General features: G+C 34.2%; 1 protein-coding gene across 1 annotated transcript in view; it reads left to right on the forward strand.

Moving 5' to 3' along the window:
* Positions 1 to 637: 637 nt before the first annotated feature.
* LOC148311213 (putative G protein-coupled receptor Mth-like 1) overlaps positions 638 to 26,501 on the forward strand; it is a 190,345-nt gene continuing 164,481 nt past the window's right edge. Inside the window, exon 1 of the mRNA XM_088256913.1 lies at positions 638 to 2,145. Within this exon, the coding sequence (XP_088113039.1) occupies positions 1,062 to 2,145 (1,084 nt within the window). The 5' untranslated portion in view covers positions 638 to 1,061. The remainder of the gene's footprint in view (positions 2,146 to 26,501) is intronic.

Below are 26,501 nucleotides of genomic sequence, written 5' to 3' on the forward strand. Positions count from 1 at the left end.
CTTTCACATCTATACATATAGCCATACATGCCCTCCGATTACGTAGACTTTGGACACAATTAGATTCGAGATTCTGATTGATCTGGTCATGCCAATTCTTTTCGACCCATTTTCATTATCGTTAGGATAATTAAAAATTTAAAAATATTATTTAACTATACAAATATACAAATTTATAAACGTTTATACTTAATTTGTGTAGGTTAATTATTACTTTAAAAGCGCCGGCATTCCATTGTATTTTTATTTGTGCCCTTTCAAAAGAAATATCCGCCTTGGACGCTTTCTATAGCCGGTCCCGACCGGGATATTAGTTTAGTCTCGGCAGCAGGCAATGTAGTCATCGAAAAGTGAGAAGAAAAAATGTCTAGGTCATCGTTATCGAGTCATCGCGGATCGCGGTTTCCTAGTCATCTCTTGCTACAAAACCTTTCCCAACTCGGAGATCGGACGGCCTACCGCGCACCACCGAGTTGCAGCTTGCAGTTGTGTCGAGTGAAATTCTCCAGTGCATTCGACCTTCGGGGGTGAGGGGGTCGGAGAGAAAGGGACAGAGCGGGGGCGAGAACGCGAGCGCAAAGGAGAGAAAAGACCCGACGACAAACGCGGTTGACTTACAAAAACCGTCGTCTCTTCAGTATAGCGCGAGACGCGCCGCGAACTGGTCGCTTTTTGAGGTATACTTCGCCGCCGCATTTTGCCTTCGCGCACGCCGACTACCTGTGGATCGAACGCGAGAAGTTTACTAACAAAAAATACATAGAATTTGTGCGTGTCCCCGGATTTATTTATTCCTCAGCTGTCGCGCTCTTTCGTTGTGCAACAATAAAAACTTAGTGGAGGAAGAAGTGTTTATATTAAAAAATTGCTATTCGAATCGACTGGATACGATTTTGTATACCTGAAAGTGAAACGTTACCTGTGACGTTTGACGTTTGATTTTATTTATTTTTATTATTTTCAAACTTAAACGGGTGCAATGCGCGAAAGGTGTTTTTGACGGAAGTATGTAACGTTACATATAAACTGGAAATTAAAAAAATAAACTGTCGACGCGCGCCATGCTAAAGTTTGTATTGATTTCACTGACCATCATCGTCTTGTGGAGTCAAGAAGGCTCCACCGCCAACAAGGTTACTCCAGCTCCCGTGGCCGTGTGGAAGTGCTGCCGGATCGGCGAGGGGTTGCACCGCGACGGAGAAGGCTTCCGATGCGAACCGGGCGCTTCGCCCCTTTGGGCGCCTTTGGTATACGCACCTCGCCGCCGGACCTACCTGGCGGTCGGGACGGTGCCCTCCCACTGGTCCGTCGCCGAGGCGCGCAGCCCGCCGTGCCCGCCGCCCCTGCGGCCCGCGCTCATCCGGTCGGACAAGCCGCAGCCGAGCTTCATCCTGTTCGCCAACGGGTCCCTATGGCTCCAGGAGACGGAAACCATGCTGCCCCCAACGTCGTTCTGCGTGGACGCGAACGCGGCCGTGGTCTGTTTGGAGACGGACGAGGGCCCTCCGAACGCGGTCGACGGGGACGCATCCTCGCTCGCCCAACCCAAGCGTAGGATCAAAGTGAAGAAGTGCTGCGGAGAGCGCGCGGCCTACAGCGAGAAGAGCGGGTCCTGCGTGGCCACCGAGGCGTTCCCGGAGCTGCTGCCGGAGGACGTGGCCCTGGACGCGGGGGCGGAGGACAACGGCACGCTGGAGGCGCAGCTGGCGAGCGGCTTCCCGAGTTGCCAGCGCGAGGGCGGGCTGGTGATCGCGGGCAGCCTGCGGGACGCCGCGCTGCGGGCGGACGGGGCGCTGCGCCTGCCCGGCGCGGGCCTGCTGCTGCCGCGCGACCACTTCTGCGTGGACCGGGTGCTCGAGTCGCGCGACCGGGCCAGCGTGTTCGCGTGCTCGGCCAGCGTGCCCACCGTGGTGGCGAGCGACGGCTCGGACATCCGCTTCACGCTGTACCCGATCGGGCTGCTCATCAGCACGGCCTTCCTGCTGGCCACGCTGGCCGCCGGCTTCCTGCTGCCGCCCTCGCACCACGCGCTGCACTGGCGCTGCCAGACGCACTACATCGGCTGCCTGCTCGTGGGGGACCTCATCCTGGCCATCACCCAGCTGGCGAGCAACTCCATTTCGGGAACCGCCTGCGTCTTCATGGGTAACATTTTATTCGTACTAATAATAACTAATATATTGTCTAATATCACTTCAGTAACTATTTCACAATGTATTGTAATATAATGGTAGTTCATGTCACTAACTTTTATGTAAAAGTTCTCAATATTTTGAAAATTTATAGATTTCAATGTTCTGTTTAGTTTCTATCTGTCATCTACGAGCGATTCGATTGTTTGTTTTTGAATAACAATAATATTAAATATTACATCGAAATATGTCATACCTACCTACATCGTGGATTTTTAACTACATACTTTATTTTATCGCTTCATAAATATTGCATTAACACGAAAGTCAGTTGACTAGATCTATGTATAATATATTTCTAAAATAATGATAATTGAGGATGAATAATATTGCTCTATTTTCGTTCAATACAATTTACTACCTTTAATACAATGTACTACCTCAAGGGCATTAAACTAAAATAGAGATTATTAGAATATCCTTATATATAATGACAAAAAAATGTTCATGTTCAATTAATTATCGCCGTTTTCGATATTCGTCTCGAAAGTTATAAAAAAATAAACGGACGACAACAAAAGGCGTCGGAAAAGTTATTCGTTAAATCAACTGCTACTCAACCGTGCTTTGGAGTTAGCTGATGTTATAATTGTAATTTCCTCCTAAATAAAGCTAGCCCCTTTCCGCTTCTACCGCGATGTATTCACAGTACAACGAATGCTGGGCCTTAATATTTGCTAGTACCTACCATATTTTAGTCTATATACTTCGAACTCTCGGTAATCAATGAATGGCGAATGGAGAGATTCCACTGTGACCATAATGACCAAAATGTAACTTGCACGCTTCTAGCATTATGTACCTACCAGATATGGAAGAAAATGGTACATTAGATAACCTACTTCTTAAGTTTAAGGTACCTATTAGGTGCACTAATCGATCTCCTAATTAATACACACGTGTAAGTATGTTTAACATGACAACTCATGCATAATAGAGAATCTACCTTTAGTTTAAACATGCAATTCACACACTATCTAAAAAAAACTACAGATTTTCTCAACCAGTAGTTTTCAAAACTATAGTCGTGTTCACATTAATAAACTCAAAAAGTAATCTTCTATACTTAAGTGTTTTTAAATCATCGTGTTTTCCAAAAAGTTAATGCCAAATCAATTAATACTATATATAAATTTATTTCTGAATGTAAACAAAATTATAATATATTTTGTATATTAAAAGCATTGATAACTTTGTGGTAAGGTAATCAAACACTCTCCGTACCATCCATTGTTTACTCTGTAAAATAAAGTGATATTACACAAAGTAAACAATGGATGGTAAGGAGAAAATTATGATAGTCTATTTTGTGTATTTTTACCGATATTTTTGCAATTTTTGTACTGTACTGTAGTTGGCTACTATGAATTCGATTTAGCGTGACAAGTGACCATGCGAATCAGTGAAAACTTGATACTGTTACAGCAGAAATGATGCAAATCTTAGCAAAGCCACTGACCATAATTTCACGATTACGGGAGCCGATTATAAACTGGCTGCCACAGTTTATTCGCATTGATAGACAACTACGTTAATATATATTTCTTACCTACATTCTTTCTCGTTCTATTCTCACATTCATTCTTAGCCATTATATCATCATCCTTTCGCTCCGCGTGTCGAAATAACGTCAAAGAGACTTATCTCTTATATTATCGCTGACAGCCTTACATTGCTTTCCAATGTCTTAATTATCCATTTTTTCAATATTATTATTTTTTTTTCGAAAATCGTTTACGCGGTTGCAAATCAACGGCATTAAATCTGTTTTCATCCTTCTTTTACCGATTTTATATTTCACTTCTATACATCAGTGTTGGCTCTAGCACTCCGCTGTGTAGTGCCAGATTATGATCAATAGAAACATTCGATTGGAGTAATAGGGATAACCCTTTTGGTAATGGGAGAGAGAGAAAAAAATTATACTTAATGTATAATGTAACAATTCGACATCGTGGTGCAATTATATAAATATTGTAATAGAGAAATGCTGAATGGATTCTCGTCATACGCTAAATAAATACATTTAAATATGAAATTCAAGACATTCTATAAAATTTGTCAATGAAATTACGTGTTATTAGGTTCATTTTATTATTAATTCACGGATATTATTTATTGCCTTGGCAGTAACTTTGTTGAATAACTGATGATTTAAATGTAAAAATAAAACGCTATAATTTAAATACAACTAAAGTTTCAAAAACTACAGTTGTTCTCATCAACAAGTGAGCTTTGTATTTTCACCCGTTGATGATAATATCTGCAGTTCGGGAAATTTGTCCTGTGTATATATATATTTTTTAAATTGATCTCATACAAGTTTATTATTTTCTTAAATATTTATTGTATGTTTATATTATATTATATGCTTATTTTCATATTTAACCCTTTGCACTCGAGTGCCGCCTCTATGGCGGCATGAATGGTTTGCCGTATTACACGAGTGCCGCCGCTGCGGCGGCAAGAAAACAAAGTCTTATTTCTCAATAATTCAATTAATTCAGGTATTTCCCGAAAGAAATGGAACTCTTAACCGAATATTCTAAAATAACCTATTATATAAATATAAGGACTTTTTTTAATACAGTTTTATTTGCCGATTAAGTATATTTTATTTCCAATGCATTCATGTGGAGGTCAATCACGTACACACAGAATAGTTCCTTATCAGGAAAGAGTGGACTGTTATATTATTAAACTAAGATTATGAAATGGATCCGTTCATTCGCTAATATTTTTATTATCACGTTATTATTTGTTATTACGTAAATAAAATGATTATTCATACTATTTGTGGACATTCAACTTCTGTGGTTCATTGATTTATTTAGAATTACTATGACTCGTCATATTCTTGTTTAGTGATCTTGTTATTATTATTTTATGGTACATAGTTATATTAGTTATCACACTACGCACTTAGGTATTATTGTGTTAACATTATCAATGATATTCATTTAACCCTATAACTAGTTAAAATTAACGCACCGTTTTCAGTTCCAATTTTTAAAGCCTTTCAGTGCTTTTGCCCTACAAGAAAGGATAATTTGTCAAAAAAAAAACAGTTTGTGATATTTTGTAATTGTATAAATTGATCGTTGGGCATTTATTTGGAAAACATCTTTTTTATTTCGAAGTAAAAAAAATCGTATACTCTAAGAATATACACAAGGGAATTTTGCGATGTAAAAAAATATTCAATTCAATTCAATTTATTCAGTAAAATCATATATATTACAACCTAAAATTTAAAGCGTATACTTACTTACATTAGCACAAACATATGAAGTAAACAAGAACACTCTTGTTAAAGATGTAGAAGAATCCCGCTTCGAAATACCCCCTCAGACGCATGGAACAGATCAATATCCGGCGTCATATATTCAGCATAGCGATAGCTTCTTCCCACTTGCATAACCGTCGGCAGGTTGCTCCTGTAAATAGGAATATAAGGTGTCCTGGATTATTTATCTTTTTCCAAAGTAAACCATGATGTTTTTGATGACGAAACTAAAACCAGTAATCACAGTTTTTACAACAAAAAAATATGTTATCAAATTTAGTTAAAAAATAATATACATTAATTTTTTAAATCTGAAATAACCAGTTTTTAAAGATCTACATTTTTTATTCTTATTTAGACTACATGGAAGTCAAGAATCTCGACAGCCAGCTCAACTTTGTCGTTTAGAAAACGTATCGCCTAAATCCACCCCTAGGCGATGAATAAAAAATATATTTTATCCTCTTGCTCTGTGGTTTTGTTTAAAAATGAATTACTATTAACACTCGGAAAACAATTTCAATTCGTTCCGCGAGGTGTTCGTTGTATAAATATTCATTAGCTGAATCCCGGTTTCCGTCCCGGTAATAACTAGCATCTCGTATTCGTCCCGACTGCTTCCAGCTACGAGTTTATTCCCGCACTTGCGATATAAGTGGGACACTAAGTTTACCGAGTGAGGGTACGTTCACACAGCTAAACTTAACCGCAGTATTTTTCAGAAGTAATTGAACCCGACTGTTCAAGTTTCTTGTAGTCTTCTTCTTCTTGGTGTAGGCTTTGTGGCCAGTTTTTAAGAGGGATTAGCTTCCTGCTATGTTGATTCCCAGCTGTCAATCCATCTATCCCTTTGGTGGTCTGCCCGGAAGTCGTCTGCCTTAGGGTTGGCCGTGCGGTGCGATGTGGGGGGGAGTCTGGATGGTTCCATCTCCTCACATGCGCATACCATTGTCTTCGTTGTCTTCCCCACCTAACGACGTCTTGGATCTCGCATATTTCTTATAGTGATTTTCTTAATTAATATATGAAATTAATATGTTCGTAAAACTTATACCTTGTAATGTAATATTTGATGTAAACATAAGTCAAGTACCTACGTACGAGTACTTAACCATCATTTTACATTTATGTATCGAAAGTTATTATAGTAATTTTGATTTGTTACCGATACACATAGGAGAGCATCATGTATTAGAATATGTACTCGCATATTAGAAAATGTTAAACCAGAATAACAGGTTTATATACACATATAAATTCAAGTATTTTATCTGATTCTCTTTGGACCTGGAAACGATCTCGTAATCTATAGTCCATTTCAAACATCGAGATCATTCATGTTCACAACATCATTTTAATAATTGCGTTTTTCTGATTGTTTATTTGGAGAGAAAAAAACATTTAGTAAGATATGAAATTGTTTATATGTTTACGTCGTTCAAGCGTTATAAGATTAACCAATAATAAGATTTGACGGTAGTCACGGAATTCGACAGTGGATCAACTTACAATTTGAAACAAGGCATGCTACACATCACTGAAGATAAATCAATTCATATCAAATCTGATGTCATATAAATACACTCAAAAGTCCCTGTTGACATTATTATCGGCATGTAAATTTCGCTAGGAAATTTACCAATGTGACCCATTAATGATTTCAGGTCGTTTTCTATTTTTCCTGACAATGATACTCAGGAATCGAACAAAGATAAATAAACAGCAAATGTTTGACAATTCAAGTCAACTCACGCTTCTTTAATGACCAAAAGCATAGAGAAAGTGTATATTGCAAAGTTACCAAATTTCTACTTACCTGCAAATCTTGTCAAACAAAACGAATCGGGTTACGTTTGTATGTTATTTATTTCGTATTTTTAATTAATGGATCCAGAATCTTGGGATTCCTGATCGCCGATAACTTACTAGAGAAAGTATTGTTTTGTATAAATTTTTAAAATAATAGATGACTAAGGATAATTGGGACCTTTTACAAGTTCATGTATAAAATTCTGTTTCTTTGTTGCCACCCATTTAACGGGGTACGATATATCGCTCATTTGCTAGAACTACGTAACAATTTAATTTGAAAGGTTTAAGTGCGATGAATGAAAACCACAGCTATGCATTAAACTATAATGGTACATTTACGTTTTGCAAAGACAATTCTATCAAATTATGTTAAAACCGTTAAACGACATGACAATCTAACAAAGTTATAGCGCTTCAAATGGATCTCGTGAAAAATAAAAAAAATTGAGTTACGATTTTGTTGTTCTCGCAAACGAGTGCTATGTGTCGTCATATTATCGAAGTAAAGTATAACCCCTAAACTATGTAGGTACTTAAGTACTTACGATTGTCAGTAAGTACCTACTTAGCAGGTATTGGTAATCAATGTCCAGGTATCCCTTACCGAGAAATTTAAATAGGAGGAATCAACTAATCCTTAACAATATAGTAAATACTTCCAACACTATCATTATCCTTTGTAAATAACGTAAATATGAGTAATGCTTTTCATACTAGTAATGTGGTGACTTTTGTAATTAGTACCTATCTATAATAAGGTCATTAAAATCATATAAGTGAGTAGGTACCTCCATATTCAGGGCATTAAATAATATTTCTTTCTTTGACACCTACCTGCGCCCAGTCTCTGCATAAGGGCGCTTGTACACTACACGGAATTTTACTGTCCGGCAGTCCGGTTAGCATGATAAAAAAAGATGATTGGCTTAGATTGGCTTGTGCTTTTGTCCGTCTTTCTTCGGATCGGTACGCTCGATCGGTGCGCGATCACGGTGCGCGTGAACTCGATCACGCTAAACTATCATTGTCGCTTTTATTTGAAAAAAACCGGACTGTCGGACAGTAAAATTCTGTGTAGTTCACAAGCGCCCTGTGTATGTATGTATTAATTTAGGAGAAACGAATACCATTTCGTAAACAAAACCCTACAGCTAGCGCCGAATTAACCCGTCGACTGCTAGACAACTAAATGACCGAAGGTAGAAAACTGTGATAAGTGGCAAAATCGATCACGAACAAGTGGAAAAGGCATCCTCTACTTATGCACATTATTTTATTATGCGGATAGTCTGGTGATCCTTGTCTATCAAGACTAGAGACGATTTCCTACACGCAAAAGTTCTTTGGTCTCCACTCTTTATCTTCCGTTCCAGTCCGGCGATCTGTATTCCACCTGCCCAAGCTGTGGACATAATGACTTCTTCATCCCCACTAGAATCACCATAATACGCGAACGAAGTAAAAGTGATCAAACGCTAACATCGCTTGGACAGCGCATTGAACCGATAAAAATATTTTCTTGTTACGTGGCTGCCACTAGAAATTTGAGAATTCCAGACTACATTTTCGCGCAAACGCTTCCTTCTCGTATACCAGGGGTCGGCAACGTGTGACTCTTTAAGCAATATGTGTGGCTCTTTCTTTGTCAAATTCAAAATGACATTTTTAAAAATTATTCTGTGCATATAATTTTTTAGTTCAGTTGGGTAAGGAGCGATGGTGCCGTTTAAACATATGAGCCCTCATAAAACCTTTCTCTTGATTAAGAATTGAAAAGAAAACTACCTTTGAAAAAGTACACTAGTTCAAACCACTTTCAAGTTCAATATGCCAATAAAAGGCTCGTTTGATAGCAAACATACCTATTTATACTTTAGACAACCATTAATATGCTCATAGATACTTAGAAAACTATTTATTTATTTTTTGTAGAAATGGGCTTCGTCAAAATATTTTTTGCCCTGCTTTATTCGTCTATGATAAATGTATAAAAAATAAACTAACTAACCATCACGCCATTTCCAAGAAGGGATAGGCTGAGAGAATAGAATGCCTCACCACCCTGTCTTTGCAAGCATTCTTCGCCTCTTCCACGTTCACACATCTTCTCATACATACCCGCCGATTACTACTAACCTGACCACTTTCAAGTATTTGACATACCTGATTGTTCCAAGTGTTCCTAGGTCTTCCTTTGCTTCTTTTTCCAACTACATTCGCCTCATAAATTTGTTTTACCATTCTTCCTCACTCATACGTTTTACATGTCCAAACCATCTCAACACGCCCATCTTAATTTTATCGTTAATGCTTATCTCAGCCTTGCATTCTTTCCTTATTTCACCATTCGAACATCTCTCATACATAGTTTTGCCGCACATTCGTCTGAGGGATCGCATTTCGACTGCATTAAATCTGCTCCAATTAAATTTAATTTAATTCAATCCTCTCTCTGGTCTCAATCCTGCAGATCGGTCTGCAGCAACAGATAACATCTCCTTCGCCATTCCAGTCTATTTTCCGAAACCCTCTTCAGCTCCTCATATGTCGAGCAGCCCCAATTATTGTTAGTTAAAAATGGGATCCTTAAAAATTTCCAAACCGTTTTGCTACTCACGTTTGTCTCTTTTGGTCCAAGAGGTTGCCGACCCCTGCGACGTATATCCAACTCAAAAAGTCGGTCACGGAGAGAGCGATGCTTCACAAAAGAGCTTGTTATTCACACTACTCGAAATAATACTATTACGGCTGTGCAAGTGTTCAGCCTTCGTTACGTTTTAGCCAGACATCTGTGCAGTATAAACCTGTCATAACTAAACCTGCAAATGCCTAACAACGTACCAGGTTTGTTTTGCATTGTATTACTTCAAATCTCGACATGTTCAAAATTTGTTATACTTCGCAATTTATTTGAAATTAACCAGAATGTAAATGCCCCAAATTTCAGACCAAATATTTATTTATTTATCTGTTATTTTCATTAAGGCGGGATAATCGATATCCCGCAACTTATTTTCTTTACACTCAGGTAACATTTAACGTACTTGAATTTTTTGCTTAAATCGCTGTTTTTTCTAATTTAAAAAAATAAGTTTTTTTAACAGAAAAGAGTTGATTAAAGATAAGGAGTAAAAAATGGTATTTTTTTTCCAAATACATATTTTATTAAAAAAATCTTATTGCAATTTATGTTCTAAAAAAAATGTGCCCAAACACACGTTTGGCTCCTCACGCAGCCGGTCCCACACTGAATTGTATATTTGAGAGTACACTCTTAATTCATTTGTCAGGCACTTTGTGATAACATCTATCTATTTTGTTATGTAACTTTTATTATAGGTACTAAATATAATATAATACCACTATTTATATATTTGTTTTAATCCATTCTGACACGTGTTTTGATGCATTTAACATCATTATCAAATACTGTATACAATTATGTTGAATGTATGGATACACTTGTCACATTAGATTTTAATAAATACATAGTTGAATTAACCAAATAAAAGTTAAATAAAGACATAAATATTTTTTTGTTCCTCTAATTAACCAATATTTTTACTATACATCTAATAGTCCATAGTTCATTATTTATATATTTTTTATACATTCTGGAGTGTTATATTAATTTTTTTTAAATCCTCTCAAAACTGCGTAGATATTTAGTAAAATTATGAGATTTATGTGCTATTTACAATATTTTCAATGATTCATATTATAATTTCCATAATATAATAAAATTACAAAGTTGTTATTTTATATTATAAAATGCAGTTCCACCAAGAAATTTCAGTGCAAAACTTAAATTTCCATAATATTAATCCAAAAAATTTATTTCACTAATTTAATTACAGGAGATATTTCATTAAGTTAAAACTTCTAATAAAGTTTAAAATGTTGAGAATGTTCAATTATTTTTAGAAATGTATATTAAAAACTTAAGTATATACATTTCTTAGTACCTACTTTTTATGAGCCTATTCGTCGAAACGCACTTGTTAATTTTTTATACGTTTAATTTGGTTTGTGTGAAAGTCTGCATTGCAAAGTGTATGTATTTCGTCTCAAGAAAGTATACCATCATAACTATGGTACGTAGGGTAAACTGAGCTATGCTCGTGATATAAAGGGTCCGCCAAATAACTTTTTTTTTTCAAAAACAGGGCGCAAAACATCGAGTGTAGCTTCGGCTGTGTGGCACGTAGCGCCGTCCTGTTGAAACCAAATGTTGCCAATATCCTCCTCTTCAATTTTTGTGAACAAAAATCCGTTCAACATGGCCCGATAACGATCGCCATTGACTGTAACGGCCACTCCTTGCTCATTTTCAAAGAAAAATGGCCCAATTATGCCTCTGGACCAAAATCCGCACCAAACAGTGACTCGTTTTGGGTGTACCGGCTTTTCAATGTATGCGTGCGGGTTTTCTGTGCCCCAAATACGACAATTTTGCTTGTTTACATACCCGCCAAGATCAAAATGAGCTTCATCCGAAAAGATGATTTTTTTGGCAAAATCGGCATCTTCTGTAAGTCGATCGCAGGCCCACTCAGCGAAGCGAAAACGCATTGGATGGTCAGTTGGCTTCAACTCCTGAACCAATTGGACTTTGTATGGCGTCATACCAAGGTCTTTATGCAAAATTCGTCTCAATGATGTCTCCGAAATGTTCAATTGTTGAGAACGACGGTGAATTGATGTTGATGGCGCTTCACGCACACTTTCTGCCACAACATCGATATTCTCGGGTGTACGCACTGTTTTTGGCTTTTCACGCTTTGGTTTATCGATGAGGATGCCAGTTTCTTTCACTTTTTTCACAAGATAACGAACATACGGAGCTGACGGTGCTTCTCTTCTTCCAAAAACCGTACGCAATTTTCGCACACATTCTGCAACATTACCATGATTTTCAAAGTAATGTCGCAATATTTCCCAGCGTTGTTCAAGCGTATACACAACCATATTCGCTCAGCGGAAGGATAAAACTAATTATCTGTCAAATCAGACATGAGCTAAGTGTTACCATTCACGAAATAAGCACTAGTTGAAAAAAAAACTAGATGGCGGACCCTATATAATAATTTCGTGATAGTTTTCATTCTCGTTTAAACACAATTGTAGTCACTTAAATTGACTTGTTTTCTTAATGAAAAATCTTAGGTTAACTTCGAATATGTTTCATAGTCATTCGTTTATTTATTATTAATTAATACATTTTTTTTTTAAATGCACTCACTACGTGATAGAAGAATCCAAGCTTATTGACTGCCTTAAACATATTTTGTTCTTAAATATTTTACTACTTAAATATAACTCCGTCCGCCTCCGTAGTGTAATGGTCAGCACGCTCGGCTACCGTTCTGGAGGTCCCGGGTTCGATTCCCAGGGGGGTCAAATAAATGGAAGTGATTTTTTCACTCTAGTATTTATTCCATATTACCCTGGACTGGTGCCTGAAGCGGAGGGCTGATCACCTTTCCTTCATGTGTTAACGATCAAGATAACGCTGCGTTTGTATGATGCAGTGCCCTGTGCACCGTTGGGTGCGGATAAGGGTTAGAAGAAGAAGAAAAAACAACTGATTAAAAAAAAAGATTAAATAAAAAATCTGTAGAATCGTAATTCGTGTTTTTGATTTGAATATACATATTAATAACAATATATGTATATGCGCTCCTTTGAAAACAATTTTGTGAAATCTTATGTACTAGGTTTATACCTTACATCACGAGATTGCCTTAATTTTTTTTTTTTTTTTTAATATTTGAACTATAAATCATAAAAAATCTAGATTTATTTTTCAATGATACTTTACTCGGTATTTATTTGTTGAAAATTACTCGAAAATCCTAACAAAATAAAAGATATGCATAGTAGTTTTTATTTAGTAAGAAACCCTAGTATCACGAAGTTTACTCAGTTTACACTATGTTACATACTCATCCTACTTTATTGAGTATGCTAAACTAGATTGCCGACCAGAGTGAGTAGTATATGAGTAGCGGTTTTTTGGCACTACTCGAGGTTTACTCAATTAAGACTTCTTTTATAAATTTGTACATGACCGTAGGTACGTGCTTATGTTGTCCCTAACTAACTAACTAACCATCACGCCACTTCCCCGCAGGGGTAGGCAGAGAGAATAGAACGCCACACCACTCTGTCTTTGCAAACATCCTTTGCCTCTTCCACGTTCATGCATCTCCTAATACATACCCGCCGATTGTTTCGACTCCTAACCTGACCGCTTTTAAGTATTTGGCATACCTGATCGTGCCAAGTTTTTGTCGGTCTTCCTCTGCTCCTTTTTCTAATTATATTCCCTTATAAAATTGTTTTACCGTTCTTTCCTCACTCATTCGTTTTACATGTCCAAAGCATCTCACACACCTTTCTTAATTTTATCGATAATGCTTGTATCAGCTTTCCATTCCTTCCTTATTTCTCTATTCGAACATATATCATACATCATTTTGTCGCACATTCTTCTGAGAGATCGCATTTCGACTGCATTCAGTCTACTTTCATCCTTCTTTTGCCAACTCCATGTTTCACTTCCTTAACACTTTTTATAAGAGTTTCTTTGCAGTTTAATATCTGAAATAGCACTTCAATTAATTATTGGAGTTTTGTTCATTAAACCTGTATTCAACAATTTAAGTGCCGAAGAGCGCGATTGCGCTTCCATATACATAGTTCTATGGAAAATGAATGGCACCAATTTTTTCCCAGCATTATTTTCGTCGTTAATTATACGAAGGGAATTTGATCAGTCCTGTGCTTTGTGTGAGAATTCGCCTTTATTTTTTTGACCTCCCCTTGGGAATCGAACCCGGCATTGGTACCCAAATGCTATTACCATTACACTACGGAAACCGATAAAGCGTACATTGACATCTACATATAATGATAGCAGGTTCACTCTTGCAGTAGATCAATATAGAATCCCCCTTATCTTTTTTTCCTGTTCCTGTAATTTTTCTGGAGACAAAAATTCTCCGAGGAATAATGTTTCAATAATTATTTTACGAATTGAAAAACTGTATTTTTAAATATTTCTCAAGACACTTGGAATAAGATAATTCGCGTTCTCAGTGTTCAATTTTATACAATCTCGGCTAATTTATAAAATTTAACAAATGGCGTATTGAAATCAACTTTTTAAGATAATAATTGGGTAGCTAATAGCTTATTCAGATATAAATAATTTTCCGTTATACTGATATAAATTTCAATGGGTTTCGTTTATCAGTTCGTAATTATGCATTACCTTTACATCTCTGTATACTGGAATCGACTTCCATTGTCTATGGCGCTCTTTTTCTTCTGTTTTCGTATTTTTCTCGTCCGGGAACATAAAGATTTGCAGCTGATGCCGTTACGATGGTAATCAGGCAACGTTTCAACACGGAGGCTTTGTATTTGCTCTATTTCACATGGAGCGAATCAACGTGCGACTGCGTGGTTACTAGACCCTCAACAGCAGCAATTATACCGCTTAGTCCTGTATTCATAGAGGTTTTAAAACACTCACACTGGTATTCACAGACGTTCCTCAAGAATCTTTCAAAAGGGACACTTTCTTATGTATCTAGGCGCTATTAGAACACTCTTTAGGGGCGAGCCATAATATAATGAAAAAAAAATTGTTTGAAATAGTAAAAAGTTCTTCTTTCTACCGGAAAATCTGTAGCTTAATAACCCCGTATATACCACTATTTCTTAAGATCAATTGTGACACGTGTTTCGATGCATATACCGTAGCGGTGTTTGAAAATGCTGCGGAATGCATCAAAACACGTTTCACAATAGATTTTAAGAAACAGTGGTGTTTACCGAGTAAAACTTAAATAAAAAATGGAATAAATAAACCCCTCCTGGTCCTGGGTCAAGTTAAAGGCAGAAGATCCCGTTTACTCTTCTAATTGATATGTCTATCTTGCTCGCTTTTCTTAACGGCCTCTTTTGGCACTAGCTTCTCATAAATTCGTCTCTTTTCATGACAAATATAAAAAGGGGATATAATATTTTTCCTCAATGTTGTGAATGGACGTGAATGCCAATCTCTAGATGACTATGAATACAGACAACCGAATAAAGAAAAGTCGAGTCGCTCTAATGATCGAGTAACGAATCTGTAAATTGTGAATTGTCATCAATCCCGAGTTACATTAAACCACAAACCACAGTAAAACCTTCCAGTCTTGTAAAAGGCAACTGCCAGTTGAGACTAATTAAGCATTTAACAAGACCTTAGGGTAAACTTCAACAGGTATTGATGGCCACAAACCTGTGACGACTCAGTTACGGGCAGATTTTTTTTAAATTATTGAGTTCGCAGACCCATTGAGAATTGACAGAAGTCAGCGAGAATTTTACGCCAATTGTGTATTGAAGAGATTTTGCAACATCACGACTTGTGACCAATAAATGCTTTTGCCACTATAATGCCGGCTCCATACAACAAAGAATTTTCTTTTTATATCATATTTAAATTCAATGACATTCCCAGATGTATACGTATTTTTAAACATATTTTAAACAGTTAAAATGTAACTTTGTGTTAATAAATTAATTACAAACATGCAACACAGAACTTAAATTAGATTACTTAGAAATATTAGAAATTAAAAAAGCAATTAATAATAATTTACAACTAATAAATACACAAGTTAACGATTTTTCTAAGAGTCCGTTATTAAATATGTTTCCAACTACTTAACATCCCTGATCCCTTTTGGCTGTAACTGCTAATCAACACAAAAATAAAGCCACTTGAAATATGCCCAAGTTCTTTTGCCTAGTTGCCAATTTAAAAAAAAAAGTTAAATAGATAGTGTTTAAGTCAGTCTTGGTAAAGAAGCGGTTAGCTTTAAAACCGGTACTTGATAATTAAGTTAAAAATACAATATTTTGGTTTTTCTGAACCTAAAAAAGGCCTGTCCACAACCATTTACGTGTTTCACAATCGTGACGCTACATCAATCACATGCTCGTATGCAATGCCCTATGCGGATGTTAAAACTAAAATAGAAGACAGTACTTACATAATATTTTTTTTTATGTTTGAAATTTATTTTTCGGTTAAACTGATGCTCTAAAAAAAATAGATGTTCAGCATCGCAAAGTAATTTCCGCGTTAGTACATACACCTCCTATATATTTGAATTCTCATACCTAATAATAATTTATGTAAATTGAATTTATATTACATTTGCATAAAATTGTTATCCATGGCAGGCTCGAATTTAAACGAATCAATTCCCATGGTGTAATAAACGTGTGGGAAATATTTTTTCAACATTTAAAGATGAAGAAGAATATGGAAAGCTAGACAATTTCAGGGCTTACGACATGTCACAAGCTGGTTCAACATTCTACCCAAGATTGACAACCACACAAATAAAATTTCGGAAGTTATTATAATTTTATACTATGCGTATATTTTTGTTTATATTCAAAACATCTAGGCATCAACTTCTTCATTTAATGAAGGTTTCTGCCAATAAAAAAAAACCTACTGATTTCAATCATAGAAGTTGGCAAAATATTTTTATTTAAGAATACACGAACCATTAAAAAATAGATTCCTCTCGAGGACATCGTCTAAATTTTAGATGGAATATACGGGAACAACACAAAAAAATGTTATATTAATCTAAACGCAGATGCGACAGTAAGCCTGGAGAACGACGAAATTTGGAAGCTTGATAATACAAGTAGACCGGTTAACGAAACGTCCAAATAGAAACAAGAGAACAAACGAATCTACAACCATTTAAATTATAATTTTCTCATAAATTAACGCTACTTTAATCCCCATGTACTTAAAGACGTCACGAACGCACCCGGATTCGATTGGTTTTACGAAACTCCAAACGATAATTACTAGAAATCAGGTAAATCTATGATTATTCACTTTCTCTATGATTTCTGTCGTTTAAATGACAATTTGACAGCTATGACGTTTATCCGTTCCTGACCAATAATATAAGACGAAAAATAAATACATTTTGACATTTTGTAGATGAATAAGAATATACAGATGTTCTCGGTTTGTATTTTCACCTGTTAATGCAGTCATCAGAGTTTATAAATGTAAACACGGGTAGTTTCGATAACAACAGATGTCCTCATCAACAGGTGAATATACAAACTGAGAACATCTGCAGATCTCAAAACTAGTCGTGTTTACATTGATAAACTCAAAAGTGTATAAGACATATAAGTGTTTTATTAATATTTAAATCATCATGTCATTTCACAATGTTAATGGAAAATCAATAAAAGATATAATTGTTTTAAACCATGGGTGGCCAACCCGCGGCCCGCGGGCCACAAATTTATATGTTTAAAATTTAAACATAGAAATTTATATATTTAATTTAATTTATTTCACATAGTTTTTAGAATCATGTAAAAATTTACATTTAAAGTGGATTATCCATTTTTTTTAAAGATATTTTTTAAAATTATAGAACACGAAAAGTACCAAAATATCATTACCAAATATATACACTTTACGCCATCAGAGATGACTTGAACACAGTACTAATACAGACGCATCATTTGTAAACGGAGAGTTAAAATATTACGATTTCTTCGACTGTAACTGTTAATTTTTTTTTTGATGATTTTAACGCCCTGACTGGTTTCAAAATGTCAAAATCGTGAGAGAAAAAAACAAAGAAAGTTTAAGTTTTCTATGCTGCGTAGTCAACGCGTTATTTTTCCATCGTAATCGACGCCCAAGAAAGGTTCATTATATTTTATTGTACAATTATCCATTCTGCCACTTTTTTTAAACACAGATAGATAGATACCTTATGTGCGCTTAGGTCGGCAGTATTCACCTGTAAATTCTCTATATTTATGGCTTAATTTTCTTTTTCCTGTTAAATTTAAAAATAAAAACGAAACGTTATTTGAGATACGAGAGTTTTATTTGCCAAAAGCGGACAAATAGAGATTTCCCCAATGATTAATAAATAGTATCGCCATCGGAGAAGTACCTATAAAACTTGGTAATTTATTTTCAAATCGAATGTAAAAAATGGCACTTTCAAATTTTTAAGCACGCACTTACATGATATAAAGTGTAATTTCAGGTGAAATAGTGACAGTAATTGAAAGAAACTAAGTTGATAGGACTTAAAGGTACTTGCAATATTAATATAATGTTCACAAAATTACGAGTGTGTAAAAATTATTTTCCACAAATTCTGGATTTTACTCCCAAGAGGAGCAAAATCCAGAATTTGTGGAAAATAATTTTTACACACTCGTAATTTTGTGAACATTATATTAATATTGCAAGTACCTTTAAGTCCTATCAACTTAGTTTCTTTCAATTACTGTCACTATTTCACCTGAAATTACACTTTATATCATGTAAGTGCGTGCTTAAAAATTTGAAAGTGCCATTTTTTACATTCGATTTGAAAATAAATTACCAAGTTTTATAGGTACTTCTCCGATGGCGATACTATTTATTAATCATTGGGGAAATCTCTATTTGTCCGCTTTTGGCAAATAAAACTCTCGTATCTCAAATAACGTTTCGTTTTTATTTTTAAATTTAACAGGAAAAAGAAAATTAAGCCATAAATATAGAGAATTTACAGGTGAATACTGCCGACCTAAGCGCACATAAGGTATCTATCTATCTGTGTTTAAAAAAAGTGGCAGAATGGATAATTGTACAATAAAATATAATGAACCTTTCTTGGGCGTCGATTACGATGGAAAAATAACGCGTTGACTACGCAGCATAGAAAACTTAAACTTTCTTTGTTTTTTTCTCTCACGATTTTGACATTTTGAAACCAGTCAGGGCGTTAAAATCATCAAAAAAAAAATTAACAGTTACAGTCGAAGAAATCGTAATATTTTAACTCTCCGTTTACAAATGATGCGTCTGTATTAGTACTGTGTTCAAGTCATCTCTGATGGCGTAAAGTATATATATTTGGTAATGATATTTTGGTACTTTTCGTGTTCTATAATTTTAAAAAATATCTTTAAAAAAAATGGATAATCCACTTTAAATGTAAATTTTTACATGATTCTAAAAACTATGTGAAATAAATTAAATTAAATATATAAATTTCTATGTTTAAATTTTAAACATATAAATTTGTGGCCCGCGGGCCGCGGGTTGGCCACCCATGGTTTAAAACAATTATATCTTTTATTGATTTTCCATTAACATTGTGAAATGACATGATGATTTAAATATTAATAAAACACTTATATGTCTTATACACTTTTGAGTTTATCAATGTAAACACGACTAGTTTTGAGATCTGCAGATGTTCTCAGTTTGTATATTCACCTGTTGATGAGGACATCTGTTGTTATCGAAACTACCCGTGTTTACATTTATAAACTCTGATGACTGCATTAACAGGTGAAAATACAAACCGAGAACATCTGTAGTTCTCGAAACTAGTCGTATTTACATTAATAAACTCAAAAGTGCTATTACACAAGTGATTTTTTAAATATTTAAATTTTTTAACCAAAAAATAACAAAAAACCTATTTGTTTTTTTTTTCAAAATAATAAATTTAAATAAAAACAAAACAGCTTGCACATGAGACCCTGTAACATTTAATTAAGTATATGACCGATTTAAAAAAATCTTAAGCAACATTCTTATCATGTGTGGAGTCGGCATTATGCAAGTAAGGTAGAACACACATGGTATATACTTTCTTTAATGGTTTTCAGCCTTAAGCTACATGTGTATGGTATGTATCCAAATCTAAAAACGATCATTTCAAGAACACTCAACTCTTACCGCACTCTTACGTTGATGGCGTCAAAAATTAATGAGTTCATCCAAAAGCATTACGTATAATTACGTACTTGTATTCAATATTCGTCATTTTGGTGATAAAATTCCGCTTGATAAAACCACTTTCTTAAGTACCTACTTACATAAGAGCAAAACAACACTTCAACATTTCTGTATTCAAGTTCTTGTCCTTAAAAACGCAGAATACTATAGTATTAAGGCATGAAGGGCCTTTGTATACACATACATACAAACATACTGTTGTACATACATGTCGAATAATTTATTAACAACTAGCTATACCCGTTTGCTGTGGCCCAGTCTGGTTAAACGGAAAAGAAAAGAAATAGAAAGCCCACATTTCTTATACATATAAATACACGATGAAAACGAAAATATGAAACAGTGCAATCAAAAACATAGCAAATCCTAAGTGACAGCAGCTGTTTAGAAGCACGCTGTTCACCATGTCCTAAGTTTTATTTTTATTTTTCTGGTGCTGTTTCGTTCAACAGATGACACTGCCGTTGCGATAAAAAAACTGATTTACCTGTCACAGGTAAAAACACCATTCGTTTTCGAATACAGCGTCAAATCTTATTTTCAAAGCAATTGGTGAATTACTTTAGGAGGTTTAGGATTTAAAGGATTTTTATTTTATTTTAAAAATCCTGTTTATTTATTTGTAAATAGAAATAAGATTATTGTCGATAATTTTATCGTTTCGTTGTGATATAATCCTATGGCAATCTTGACAAAGAAGATGCGGTAGGTTGACTAGTACTTGTATTATATCGATGTTCAATAATTATTCGCTAATGACAAGTACATATATTGTATTTCAGTCACGAACAGATACAGTAATAATGTCATAGCTGCTATATTATGCTCCTATGTTTGTCTTTAGAGGATTTTACACTCATTGTTTGATTTGTCATTTTCGATATACGCTTGTAAATCCAAACGTATTCGACTACTTCTAGATTTCAGCTGACAGCACTATTCCCATATTTAGAAAACCTATGTACCGTACTTCAACTTCAGCCCTCTTCTTGTGTCCAGTATTGAGCAAAGGCCTCCCTCTTGGACTTCCACAGTTCCCTGTTGGACGTGACTATCTTCCGGTGCAGGCCCGCCAAATGTCATCGGACCATTTCCCAATGTAATCGGACCATCTTGTCTGGGGCCTACCCACGCTTCTGCATCCTATTCTAGGCCTCCATTAAAGCACTCCACCCTACCGTACTACAAAGTACTCATAAGAAGAGTGAATATTGAATACCTTCCGTATTAACAAGTGACATATCTGGCACATAGTCGAAATGGATATTATCATATCCATATCATTCGACACTTCCATAAATTGTACGAACATGTCTCAAAGAATGTAAGTATCTATCATAAATGAGAGTTACATGATGATGTCGAATATACCATATTACTGACCTCCATATTGTTGAACTACGTGATAAGTATTTACATTAGTTATGACGAAATAACTGTCGAATGCATTGGTATTTAACAGTTTAGTCTGTGCATGTGTGCTAGCCACGCTGGTCAAGTGAACAATTCAAATTATTGGCAAAATCTATCCTACCATTTATCACTTCTGCCTACTGAAATCGAATGAGGAAAATTGTGACTTGCTTACCCTGTCGGCATGCAAACAGCCAGCAGTCTTTGAGGACATTTTTTTCGTTTTTTGTAATTATTCAACTGATGCTCCGTTATTTAGCGAACATCGTATAAGTGTAACAAAATTGTATATATATATATATATATATCTTAAGTAGGTATTTATATAATGATCAGTTGTAGCATGCAATGTGATTACCCTATATTGTGAAAGTAGTATAGTTTGGAATCAAGTTTATGTCAAAATGTTGTGAAATCATAATATATTGAATGAATTTCTTGTGCAATATTCGAATGATATATTAAACAGCGATGTCATAATTATGTGCAATAATGTTTTAAAAAGGCGAGGAATGCCTAAACGTTATCAGAAGTCGATTTTATTCCCCCCATAAATGAAGACTGTCGTTGTAATAAATAATTTATCCGTAATTTTAACGTAATTGGTATTCTGATTTATCTAACCAAGAATTATTCAATTGAAAATCATCAAAAGTTAAATTATCTAGTTAAGATATCAAATTATCAAGGCAAAGGATATCAAGCTACATTTAATATATTTTAATCAAGATAACATAAATTTAAGCTATTTACATGTTTGATCAAATACACATCTACCACTTGATTTTTGTGCTATGAATTTAGTACCTTCTTAATCTTTGCTATCTAATCGACGATCTCTAAGATCAAGAGGCATCCGCCTTAACAAATATTTAAGAAAAACGGTTTCTGCCTTGATGACTCAATACTCACGATTCTCCAAATTCCTTCGATGGAATTCCAACCATCACGCATCAATGAAGAGAGTAGATATTAGAAAACTATGGTATATCATTTGTCAATATTCATTCTTAACTGTGCAAATGGCACTGCGTTGATATACTTATATTTTGATCGTGACATGACGTCACTGACAGAAAACGAACATTTTTTCATTAATTGATTCGGGAGTCACTTTGTGGTAAAATCTTTCTATTTTTATTAATGTTTTACTTAGAAAATAAATGATGCGGAATGCATCAAAACATGTGTTACAATAAATTTTAATAAATAGTGGTATTTACTAAGTAAAACTTTTATTAAAAGTGGATAGAAAACAAACATTTTAAGGAGATATTCGCAAGCATAGAATTCATTTCAACGAATAGGTGAATGTCTGTTCATGCCCGATTATTTTAAGGAATGTATTTTTGATTGTTTTGTTTGTTTGTTTTTTTATTTGAATATAAATAATATTTGGATATATTATATATATTTTAACTCGTTACCTTTCAATGACGCTTTTCTTTTAAAAACCATATCATCATTTCTAAGAAAAACTTTTTTTTTCAATGCAAAAACAGTGTTTTAAGAAAAAAATCAGTTACGTAAAATGTTACTTGGATTTAGAGAAAATTAAGTTGCGACTTAACGAATGCTGGGCCTTAAAACGTTAATTCAAATGAATAATCGGAACTCTCCCTGATTTTCAACATATAACGGTCATTAAGGTGGTTGACCCACAATATACATTTAAATTATTTTAATTAATGTCAATTCTGCAGCTACCCACGATTGTCTCTCAGGCAAAATTGTGTTAAGTATAAAACACAATTAAAATTAATTTAAATGTCAAATCGGTAAAACGTCCACTGACCCATCATCTGGCCCACTAAATCAATAAAACAACGTTATTTGCACACTACAGCCGCTAAGGACAACTGAATACATACGTGTGTTTACATCAAATATTATTTTAATCATTAGGCAAATATTATACAGGCCAAAAAAAGGTTTATCAAGAAAATCAATGTTAATCATGAAATGATTTATCGTACTTACCGCATTTACAACTACATCATATTATTATTACATTCATGTATTTTTTCGGGAATTATTATTATTATTTTTTTTAACTTTTTTAAAACTGTTTATAATAATTTTATTCTTGAATATACTGTTTCCTCCCTTTTATTTTTGAAATCTTTTTTAAATTTTCTAATAATGGAAAACTTATAATTAATGATTCTTGAAAATACATGATGTTTTGAGTGTACTCAAAAATTTGTTGATACTATAAAGAGTGTAAAAAATAAGTAAAAAAATGATAGTCCTTTTTCGCTGGCGCTTCCTAGTTTATAAAATAATCTTGAAAAAGAATCTCATAAGCATACGGTAAATATTTCAGATATAATTACTTTACACTCCTTAAGTTTGTATTGTAAAATGCGAAAAGTTTCGGTCACATAAAAAATCTCATATATTTATATTATTTTTAAATATTATGGACGTCAATCATGTGCGAAATGGCATTTGTATTTACTGTTTACTTAAAACAGCCAATTAAAGATCGTAAGCCCTATAAATGCAATTGTAATAATAATAAATTTGGATAATTTACATAGTGCCATTTTCGTAAAATACTACCTCAAGGGCATTCCAACTACAGTAACTGTTTCATCTTTTTTGAGATATCAATATAGATCTATTCTTGTCATTTATTATCCAAATCATTATAAAATTGTAAATTGTTCATCGTTTCATAAACGAATTACATGCCTACATAGTTTACCGAGAAAAAAATGCAAAATACGAAAATAAAAGTAATGACACTGTCATGATTTTTAAAATGTGCTTACGTCTATCTATTTCAATACGTGCTTTATGTACAATAAGCCATCGAAATACAGACACGTTTCAGATTTTGGACTTCCGTGAATCGGATATTTATCGAGAACTTAGCATTTCCGTCGACAATGGGACAATGAAATAAGTATGTATCAAATCTCATTGCAAGCGTTCCTGTACTTTTATCGTCAAATTACCAAATTCCTTGAATGGAATTGGAGAAGAGATGCCAAAATTATGCATTCCAAGAATTATCCCATATCATCTGTTATTTTGTTCCAAAACTCTATAATAAATAAGTTTTAGAATATATTGAATTTATTTTTTACTTAGTTAATACCACTATTTCTTAAAATCTACTGTGACACGTGTTTCGATGCATTCCGCATCATTTTCAAACACCGTATGTGAAGCTAATTCCAAATTTTAGAGTTAACTAAGTAAAATATTAATTAAAAATGGATAGATTTGACCGCAAAGTGACTGACTGCCGAATCAATTAATGAAAATATTGTATTTACTAGATTTAAAACGATCCGAAGGGTCTTTGTTTTCACAAAAAATGCGTAACCTATTTGACTAACTTTTTAAAAATATTTTTTAAATACTCGTTCATCAAATACCGGAAGAATATTTATATTTCATTACAAAACAAAATAACTGGGCAGATTTTTTTATACAAAATCAACGTATCTCATTTTTCATCGTTGTTTTTGTGACAAAATACAATACGATATTAAAAAATTAAATATCAACAAACTTTTTACAAAAACATCATATTAAAATATATTTTACTAAATAAGAGTTTTGAACTACATAATTATGTTTTAAGAAGAGTAAATGCTTTTTGTATTATAATCTAAATAAAAAAAAACTAAGGAATAAGTATGATTTTTTTTCATTTAATAAAATAACACTTCGCTTTCAGTTGTTTATTTTTTTGCTACGAAACCTTTATTTACAAGATTAATGCGGAAATGCTGGAATTATCCTAAACCCATATTAAAAATTAATTCAGTTTCCTCATGAATTTTAATTCTGTCGGCGACCACTCCTTAAAATGTATGTTTCCATTAGTCAAATTGGTTGATGTGTGACTTTAAAAAAGATTATTTAGCATTTAATTCATGCAAAAAAACTGAATATTTTTTGGCTATATTAAAGTAAAATTTTTTTTATATAAGTTATGTTAAATACTATTTGACACAGAAAAATTAACTTGTTGATGTAACGGTCTCTTAGCAGAAGCATTATTGGTTATAAATTACAACAAAAACTAAGATAAACGGTATATCATGACATACCTATATGTATAATGCAAAATGGCCGCATTATATCACGCTATGCCTTTCAATGCACAGTCCAAGTCGTTATCTTCAAGTCAGTGAAAAAATAACAAATTACTGTCATCTTTTTGACCTTGTCACAGTTACCATGACTCGCAGGCACGCGATCATTACAGACTGGTCTACTAACCACATAGACAAAAGAACTTGAAACTACATCACAATGACCCTATTCTACAAGTCTGTTGAAAGTGTGACCACTTTGAACGGAAGTATACTAAAAAGAAAATAAATTATGTGGATCTTCATCATATGACACCCTCATCCAAATAAAATCTTAATTTTCTTTACTAAATTTCTGTCGCGATCTTTCCCTCACCCATGTGCTAAAGTATCCAAAACAGTCGCGTTTTCTTAATACGAAGGTTGATATTTTATTTAATAAAAACATTATAAACAATTTGTAAAGGAAGGTACATCTAGGATAAATATCTGTTAGATTGGCGAAGAGATGAATCGAATGAAAATAATCGATGTTTTAAATTAATCCATAATATTAAAGAAACCCATAATATTCAACTGTTGTTAGTTAGTTATTCGATTGTTACAAGTTATTCGAACGAATGAACGATGGAATTCGAATAATTCAGTCGATGCCTTAAATAAATATTCAATACATAGAAGTTTTTTTTCTATTGTTTTGTTAGTTAATTGACATTAGTTGTTAAAATAATTAGTAACTAAATCAAATGCTTAATAATCAAATCAAATATTGAAAATGCCACCAATCAATCGATGGCCGATTCAAGAATCGTCAGTTCGCGTTAGCTGTAGAACGCTTTTGCACTACACGGAATTTTACCGTCCGGCAGTTCGGT

Source organism: Brachycentrus maculatus, unplaced genomic scaffold (assembly GCF_059751285.1).
Source record: "Brachycentrus maculatus isolate JH-2025_06_01 unplaced genomic scaffold, ASM5975128v1 h1tg000069l, whole genome shotgun sequence".
In the NCBI taxonomy this organism is placed as follows: domain Eukaryota; kingdom Metazoa; phylum Arthropoda; class Insecta; order Trichoptera; family Brachycentridae; genus Brachycentrus; species Brachycentrus maculatus.